The sequence below is a fragment of the Neophocaena asiaeorientalis genome, unplaced genomic scaffold (assembly GCF_003031525.2).
Source record: "Neophocaena asiaeorientalis asiaeorientalis breed wild unplaced genomic scaffold, Neophocaena_asiaeorientalis_V1.1 scaffold461, whole genome shotgun sequence".
Taxonomy (NCBI): Eukaryota; Metazoa; Chordata; class Mammalia; order Artiodactyla; family Phocoenidae; genus Neophocaena; species Neophocaena asiaeorientalis.
The window spans coordinates 3,097,459-3,107,129 of NW_020173230.1; the positions used below are offsets into that span (position 1 = coordinate 3,097,459).

Below are 9,671 nucleotides of genomic sequence, written 5' to 3' on the forward strand. Positions count from 1 at the left end.
ACCTGGAAAACTGGCAGAACAGCAGTTCTGACCACCCAGGATTGTGTGAGGCTGAATGGAGGTCTGATTTAGGTAAACGCAGGGACGAGGGGGCAGGGGACAGGACTGGCTTGGAGCCCACCCTGTGAGCCCTGCTGTGGCCTGAACTGCCCTCAACAGTTGTCCCAATGGTTTCACGCATGAGGTGGGGGCCGTCCCCTCTGCTTGCTGTTTTGCATGTGAGGTGGTCCCCTGAGGCACACGGCTCGTAAGGGCCTGCCAGGGGATGCTGTATTTGCTGTCTAACTCTGCTGTCCTCACTGGCAAGGTGGATACAGCCTGGGGTTTGGAATTAGAAGGCTGATCTTCAAGACCTAAGATAAAAGGTATAAACTTCCAGCTACAAGATAAACGAATCTCAGGGATAAAATGTACAGTATGGGGAATATAGTCAATGATAGCGTAAAAACTTTGTATGGTGACGGATGGTAACTAGACTTATCGTGGTGATCGTTTTGTGATGTATAGAAATATCGAACCACTGTGTTGTACACCTGGAACTAACACAGTGTTGTAGGTCAGTTATACTTCAATTCAAAAAAAAAGAAAAGAACCTAAACTGACCACTTATCACTGTGTGACCTCGAGTCTCCCCTGCAGTCTGGGGTTCCTTCTTTGTAGAATTCCTACCTGAGACTTGTTGAGAAGATTAAACAAGGTCACGTATGTGTGTGAGTTGACTAGGGCAGCCATAACAAGGTACCACACAGGGGGCAGCTGAAACAACAGAAGTTAATTTCCTTAAAGTTCTGGAGGCTGGAAGTCCAAGATCAAGGTGCTGACAAGGGTGCTTTCTCCTGAGGCCTCTCAGATGGCCACCTTCTGCCTGTGTTGTTCACATTCGCATCCAAACTTCCTCTTTTTTTTTTTTTTTTTTCAGTACGCGGGCCTCTCACTGCCGTGGCCTCTCCTGTTGCGGAGCACAGGCTCCGGACGCGCAGGCTCAGCGGCCATGGCTCACGGGCCCAGCCGCTCCGCGGCATTGTGGGATCTTCCCGGACCGGGGCACGAACCCGTGTCCCCTGCAAAGGCAGGCGGACTCTAAGCCACTGCGCCACCAGGGAAGCCCCCCCAAGACCTGTTTTACGGTTGGCAAAGCAGTTTCACATACTGTTATAGGCTGAATTGTGTCCCCCTCACACACAAATCCATACACTGAAGCCCTAACCCCAATTACCTCAAAATCTGACTGTATTTGGAGATAGGGTCTTTAAAGAGATAATTACATTAAAGTGAGGGCCTTAGGGTGGGTTCTAATCCAATAGGACTGGTGTCATAAGAAGAGGAAGTTTGGGGGCTTCCCTGGTGGCGCAGTGGTTGAGAGTCCGCCTGCCGATGCAGGGGACACGGGTTCGTGCCCCGGACCCACAGAAGAGGGTCTCTGTATGGTAAGGATCCTGGCAGGCCGATTCTGCTTGCACCAGAGTTGTTCTTCCTGTCCCTGGAAGGGGCTGGGAGCTGGCTCCTCTGCCTGCATCTCTCGGGGAACCAGCCCAGGCCCTGTGGGCTCTTGGTCGTGGGTGTGGCCTCAGCGTCATCTGAATTGCCTATCCACTTGGCCATGGCCTTTAGGTTGCAAACCTCATTTCTCACAGAGTTTCTTGAGCCAAGCTGGCAGGCAACCCCCCTGGAATTGGCCTCTGTAGGGGTCAGGCAGGTGTGGTCAGGTAATAGAACAGTGAGGGCCAGGTGGAGAGGGGCCTGACACAGGACACCCCCAACCTTGAGGTGGGTGGCTGCAGCCACAGGAGCAAACCCCACGGTGCGGAGCCCGAGAAGCAGTTTTTGGTAAGAGAGTGAGTGAATGTGGATGGGAAAAGGTCCCTCTGGGATGCGGGGCTTGGGGTCAGATGAGCACCCCTTTATGGGGCCTGCTGTCTTCCGGAGCCTGTGGTCATCAGGTGTGATGAGGGTTAAGATAGAGGCATGCAAGGGGCCCTGTGGAGCAGGGGGTCAGGGAGGGCTTCCAGGAGGGGACAGAGCCTGAATGGAGACAGGTAGGGTAAGAGTTGGCTGAGTGAAAGAAGGTGGGATGGCATGCCAGGGAGGACAGAGTGACAGCATAAATGGCAAGATGGAGCGTCGTGGGAGGTGACAACGGGGAGGTGGGTGGGAACCATGGAGGATGGGGAGCTATGAAAGGGTTTCCAGAGGCCAGGTGACAGGGCCAGATTTGTGGTTTAGGGAGCGCCCTCTGGTGGCACCTCGAGGAGATTGCAGGGAAACAGGGCGGATGCTGGCCGACCAGCGAGGGCCTGGCTGTGGGAATCAGGACTGTGGGACCAGGGCAGGGATGCAGGCAGGACTTGCCTGACGTGGGGGCTGATCAGCCATGGAGAGTAAGGGAGGGAAAATGTGGGTTCTGTGGCGATTTGCCTCTGGGGGTTCTGGGTCAGGGGACCGGGAACTTACTGGTGCTGGTCACCAAGATGGAGTGAGAAGGAGTTGGATAGCGATGGTCTCCGTAGTGGATGGATTGAAATGGTGTGTCCTGAGGTGTTCCGTGGGCTATGAGGATGTGTGTCCATGCAAGTGGGGCACATATGTTGGGGTTCAAGAGGAAGCATTGAGGTGATGCCACACTGGGGTGGAGCAGAGCATGGGACAGTGACGTGGGGGCAGACTGGGTGGTCCTCTTGGGAAGGGAGATCACTGTCAAAGCCCTCGGGCTTGGTTCAGGCTCAGAGTCCTGGGGGTGGAGGGGAAGGTGAGATCAGGTCCCAAAGCAAAGCTCAGATAGAACTGGGGCTCATGGGCCGGTGCGGGAGGGGGTCCCAGGGTTAAGGGGAGAAGGGCTGATGTGGTGGCATCCCCCGGGTGAAATAGATGGGTTGGTTAGTTATGTTCAGAGGTGGGCATGGGCTGGCGGTGTCCTGAAGACCCCTCCATTCCATCATGACATGATTTCCTGAAAGCACTTAGCACTTGTTTTCCCCAAGGACTCTAAATTAAGGATTTCACGGCTTGGCCAAGCCACAGAGCCAGACACATAGCGTGGCAAAAGCTGCTGTAGGAGCAGCCCCCAGGCCTGGTGGAGCAGGGCCAAGTTAGCTTCTCTTCCCCATCAGGGAGCGGGGCCTCCCCTCATAAGACAGACCTGGAGGGGAGCAGATCTGTCCCTAAGGCTGGGAGTGAGTTTCCCATCCTGGACCCTCCACGAGAGCTCAGCTGAGGAGGGTTGGGGGGGAGATGATGAAGGGAGGTCGCTGAGATGATGCCCCCAAATAAAGCCAGTCCTGCCCCATCCTGATGAAGGCTGCTGAGGCCACCCTTACTTCTTAGGCAGTTTGAAGACCAGCCCTGCCACTCCCAAAATCTCTGCCCCTGGGTCAGTCCTTCCAGTAGGGTCACAGAAGGGATGTACTTCTCCTGCCAAGCCTGTCTCTGGACGGAGTCATCCTGTAGCCCTTACAGCCTTGTTCACCCATCATTGTGCACCCACCATGGTCAGGGGTGGGGGTGGTGGTGGGCGGTGGTGTGATGCCACCCACAAAACAGGAGACATAGATATGATACTCAGGAGACGGGGATCCTAAGGGGGACCGTATATGGGAGCAGAGTGCCTGACACCGAGATTCCCTGGAACTGCGGGTGCCTGGAGATGAATGGGGTTTAGAATTCCATCTGAAAATGCCCGGAGCCCTCTTTGCTTGTCTCTGCCTGCCTTCTTCGTTGTTTTTGGCCAGGTTTTAATTTTGGGAAACCATTTACAGCCCATTAAAAGATCAAATGTCTGGAGATGATGAATCAAGGCATTTGAAAATGTTTTCCAGTTCATAGCTCATTTCCCTATAGAAAGCTCTGACCCAGAGGTGGCTGGACTCTGTCTGTTCCACATCGCCAGGGGCAGATCTCAGGGTGGAGCATTGTCCTTGGATTGGACAGCAGTTCATCCCGAAGAGACTCATGCTGAATGCCGGCCCAGTTTCCCTGAATAACTAGCAGAGGCAGTGGTTTGTATTGTACAGGTGGGACCCTACTGGCCGCCTGGGCAGGAAGGCTGGATTCCCTTCCCAGCTTGGCCTCTGATTTGAGCCATGGGCAGTGAGGTTTCATCTCTCAGTACTTCTTTTCCCATCTGCAAAATAGGAAGGACAGTCCTTACACTTGTATGAACGTTGTGGGGTTTCAGTAGCCAGGTAATCAATCATGACCCCTGGGGGTAGGTAGTGCCACATGGATCTGCTCACTTAGTCCTCACAATAACCTTGAGAGGTAGAATTTTTTTATTTAACTGAGGCTCAGAGAGGGAACATCACTTTGCTCAAGTCACACAGCAGACTGGTGGCAGAACCAGGTCTCCTGATGCCTTTGGGGAGAGGGATCAACTTTTGATTACTTTTTCATGTTCTCTCATGGTATTTTTAACTGTGCCAATATATTCTCCTAGAAAATTGTCCAATTGTCAACATTTTGAAAAATGTTGATGTAAGATCAGACATAATATTTATTTACAATTTCTAATCTCTATGGGGATTTTTTTCTTGTTCTTAATGTCTTCTTATGTCTTTTGTTTGTTTCTCATTAAAAATTGTCTAGGTTTTGTCTGTTTGATTTTCTTTAGACCTGTGTTTGATTTTGTTGATTCACTTTTCAAAGTAATCTATTTCATTAATTTCTTTTTAAAAAAATTTTATTTATTTTTGGCTGCATTGGGTCTTCGTTGCTGCACGCGGGCTTTCTCTAGTTGTGGCGAGCGGGGGCTACTCTTGGTTGCAGTGGTTGGGCTTCTCATTGTGGTGGCTTCTCTTGTTGCGGAGTACGGGCCCTAGGTGCGTGGGCTTCAGTAGTTGCAGCACATGGGCTCAGTAGTTGTGGCTTGAGGGCTGTAGAGCACAGGCTCAGTAGTTGTGGTGCACGGGCTTAGTTACTCCACGGCATGTGGGATCTTCCCCGACCAGGGTGCGAACCCGTGTCCCCTGTGCTTGGGGGTGGATTCTTAACCACTGCACCACCAGGGCAGCCCTATTTCATTAATTTCTGCTTCCATCTTTGTTAATTCCTTTCTTCTCCTTTCTAATTTCATTGTCTTCTAATTATTGTGTTCTCTGTTGCTACTTTCTTGCTTTTCTAGCATTCTGTTGGGTTAATCAAATCTTCTTTGTTTTACTTCTTTCTTTCATGGTTTGTCAGTTTTATGTCCTCTTCCTACACTTTCTAGTATTTATCTTAAAATTAAAAAATTTTTAAAAATTTAATTGTATATTTATCTACTGCACCTAAAGTTGCAGTTTCTATATCTTTTCCTCAAACAAGACAAAAATCTCAGCAAATATTAGTTCCTTCTGTCCCCTCTTTGCCATTGTCCATATTCAGATCACCTTGGATTTTAGATCTAGGCTGTTTTTAAATCTTATTATTGTTTCTTTGTTTGTAACTGCTCCTCACGTTTAATATATTCCTCCTATGCTCTCCTATGTCCGTTAGTTTGTTGGAATACATCCTCTAGTAATTCTTTCAGAAAAGGTGACTGATAAACTTTCTGAGTTCTTGTGCATCTGAAAATGTCTTTATTTTGCCTTCACCTTTGAAGAAGAGTTTGTTCAGGTATAGAATTCTAAATATTTCTAAATATTTCCCCTCAAAACTTTGAAGCAGTTGTGTCACTATATTCCCAATTCTGATATTGCTCATAAGAAATCTAATTTCAGTTTATTGTAGGTGATTTGTTTTTTCTTTTCTTTCTTCAGTGTTTAGTATTTTCTCTTCATTCTGAGTGTTCTGAAATTTCACCGCAATATGTCTGTCTTTGTTCATCTTGCTTAGCACTCAGTGGGCCCTTTTGAATTAAGAATTCATGTCTTTTACAAATATCATAGGATATCACTTATGTGTGGAATCTAAAGACATGATACAAATGAACTTATTTACAAAACAGAAATAGACTGACAGACATAGAAAACAAACTTATGGTTGCCAAAGGGGAAAGGTGGGGGGAGGGATAAATTAGGAATCTGAGATTAATAGATACACACTACAGTATATAAAATAGATAAACAACAAGGACCTACTGTATAGCACAGGGAACTATACTCAGTATCTTGTAATAACCTATAATGGAAAAGGATCTGAAAAAGAATATGTATATATAACTGAATTACTTTGCTATATACCTGAAACATTGTAAATCAACTATATCTCAATTAAAAAATAAACATTATTCACACACACACAAAAGAATTCATGTCTTTCTTCAGCTCTGGAAAATATTCTTTATTATCGCTTTAAGTCTATACTTCCCTGTGCTCTCTCTGATCTCCCCTTCCAGGGCTACTAATAGATGTATGCTGGAATTTGGTCTGTCCTCCAGGTACCTCACCTTTTCTCACACATTTTCCATCTCTATGTCCCTTTGCAGTATATCCTTGGAAAGTTCACGGCTCAGATTTCCAGCTCATCAGCTCATTCCTTAGCTTTGTCTGTTCTGTGTTTTCAGCCCATCTGTCGAGCCTTTTTATTTTCACAGTCATACATTTCATTTCTAACATATCTAATTTTTTGATTTCATAATATTTCTTATGAGTGAAAAATTCTATCTCTTTAAGGACTTTAATTGTGCTTGAAAAAACTGTCTCCATTATTTGCTTCATTAATTGTTTTTTCTTGAAGTGTGATTTATTATCTGTTGAGTCAGTGCCTTTCTTTCAGGGTGTTGGCCTTTTTTCTTAAATAATTTGCAATTGTTGGCATTTGGGGTTTTCCATTAGCTTGTCTCTGTTTCTCTGTTCACTGCTGCTTTGCCTCTTGGAGGGTTGGTGGTATAGGATAAAGAATGTGCAAGAATTCAGTTGTCTGACCTTGAGAGGGTCCCTGTTTCTTCTGGAGGTCATCAGCCTTTGAGGCACCCATTCTGACCACACCTGCCACAAAACAAGTGACTTCAATGCCTGATTCTTGACACCAGCAGGGATAGGGATCCTGGTCCTACCTGTCTGGCTCCTTCTACCATGGTCCTTTGACAGTCACCTCTGCTGCTCCTATGTTGCACCCACCTTGAGCCCCAATCTTCCCTGTGTGTTTTGGACTGTACTTCCTCCTTCAGTTTATTCCCATATGCTTTTCAGTCTCTCAAGGATTCCTCAAAATATCTGGCCCCCTGCTTTTTGTTTTCCAATGCTGTTAGGGACTTATTTATTACTTTATTTGTATTTTCTGCTTATTGAGCTCCAATTGACAAATTTAAGAAATGTTTATTCAAGTTGTACAACTTGATTTTTTTGGTTTAAAACATGATGATTTAATTGCATATACATTGTGAAATGATTACCATGGATTATTAACACATCTGTCATCTCACATAGCTACCTTTTTTATGTGTGTGGTAAGAACACTTAAGATCTATTCTCTTAGCAAATTTCAACTATACAATATGGTATTTTGAATTATAATCACCATGTGCAGATCTAATCTGTACATTCGATCCCCAGAACTTATTCATATTATAACTGGAAGTTTGTATCCTTTGACCAACGTCTCCCCATCTCTCCCATTCCCCCTCCCCTGGCAACCACTATTCTACTCTCTGGTTCTATGAGTTTGACATTTTCAGACTCCACTTGTAAGTGAGATCATACAGATTTGTCTTTCTCTGTCTGACCTACTCACTGAGCATAATGTCCTCTAGGTTCATCCATGTTGTCACAACTGGTAGGATTACGTTCTTTTTTGTGGTCGAATAATTGTATTCCATTGTACATATACATTACATTTTCTTTATCCACTTATCTGTAGATGGACACTTAGGTTGTTTCCATCTTGGCTGTTGTGAATAGTGCTGCATTGAACGTGGAGGTGCAGATATCTCTTTGGGATACTGATTTTGTTTCCTTTGGATAGATACCCAGAATTGAGATTCCTGGATCATATGGTAGTTCTATTTTTAATTTTTTGAGGAACCTACCATAATGACTGCACCAATTTACATTCCTACCAACACTGTACCAGGGTTCCCTTTTCTCCACACCTTCAACCACTCTTGTTGTCTCATGTCTTTTTGATAATAGCCATCCTAACAAGTGTGAGGTGATATCTTATTTTGATTTGCATTTCCCTGATGATTAGTGATGTTGAGTACCTTTTCATATACCTGTCAGCCATTTATATGTATTCTTTGGAAAAATGTCTATTCAGATTTTTTGGCCATTTTTATTGGATTATTATTATTATTTTTTTTGCTATTGAGTTTTATGAGTTCCTTATATATTTTGGATATCAATCCTTATCAGATAAATAGTTTGCAAAAATCCTAAAGCTCCCACAAAGGCATTTTTGTTCAAGAATGGCTGCTAAATTACCGTTACTGAAGGGTATTGAGTAAGGGACCTCCTCTCCCACCATCTTGCCGATGTCACAGTGGGGACTTATTTTTAGATTTTCAATATCTAGGATCTGGAGATGGGCGGGGGAGGTGTCTGCCATCTTGATCCAATCACCATATTGTTTGCACATGTCCCCTCTTCCCCACTGCAGGCCCCAGCTCAGGCCTCCTCAGCTCTTACACACTGCACCAGAAGGGCTTTTCTAAAATCAGACCCATCTGAGTCATTCCCCACCGCGCCCACCCCCCAGTCCTTCAGTGGCTCTCCACCAATGTCATAAGACCCACCTCTGGCAGGTTCCCCGCCTCTTCCTTTCTCCTGGCTACTCCCTTTCCTCCAGCCTCAGGCCACACCTAGTTGCACGCTGGTCCCTGGGCAGCTGCAGTCCGTCTCGCCAACATGCCCTTGCTCGCCCTGCTCTCTCCTCTGTGAACTGTCCCCACTCATTGCCCCACACTTTGGGTCTGCTGACTCTGACCTTTCAGTTCTCAGCTGATTGGCCTTTCTTAGGACCTGGGTTGGGGGCCCTGCTGGGTTCCCATGGTTCCCTGTGCTCATCCTGTGGTTGTTCCTATGAGCCAGTGTTCCCGTGTGTTCTCTTCATCTCGCCGACCGTCTTCCCCTCCAGAGTGGGATTTCCTGACAGGGGGACAGCCTTTATCACTGATTTCGCACGGAGTGTTTGAAGACTGAAATGATGCTGGGGCTTCATGGCTAGGGGGTGTGGGTACTCTCCCTTCCCCTTAGACCGGTACGCAGGGTCTCAGTGGGCCCCTTACCCAGGAGCACCGTCCCTCCGGCCTGTGGAGGGGCCCCTCCTTGGCCCGCACGGCCTTTTGATCCACAGTCGGCACCTCAGGAACAGGCAGGACTGACCTCACTGTTGCTCTCCCCACAGGCACTGGTGCCATCACACGGTGACACGGACGGTGTCCTGCCAGGTGCAGAACGGCTCAGAGACAGTGGTCCAGCGCGTGTACCAGAGCTGCCGGTGGCCCGGGCCCTGCGCCAACCTCGTGAGGTAAAGGCCGCGGGGCTGACCAGCTCTGCCTTGCCTGTCTGTTCCCTTGGATGAATCCAACCCTCTCACAGCTGCTGGGATAGGGGGGTTGACTCTCGGAAACAGAGTCGGACACGCATTTATGGAGCACCTTTTGTGTACGGGGCATGGGGGGTGTGCGTGCGCAAAGATGAAAGGGACATGCTCCCCACATGGAAGAGTCCTCACAATCCAGTGGGTATTTGATGAGCAGAAGGGCCAGGTGAGGCCCCTTCACACACCTCCCCACAAGCCCCGCCCCTCCAGCCCCGCCC

General features: G+C 47.4%; 1 protein-coding gene across 1 annotated transcript in view; it reads left to right on the forward strand.

Moving 5' to 3' along the window:
- The window catches only part of COL26A1 (collagen type XXVI alpha 1 chain), a 173,244-nt gene that overhangs the window by 34,237 nt on the left and 129,336 nt on the right, over positions 1–9,671 (forward strand). The window contains exon 2 of the mRNA XM_024745284.1: positions 9,256–9,378. Coding sequence (XP_024601052.1) covers positions 9,256–9,378 — 123 coding nt within the window. The remainder of the gene's footprint in view (positions 1–9,255; positions 9,379–9,671) is intronic.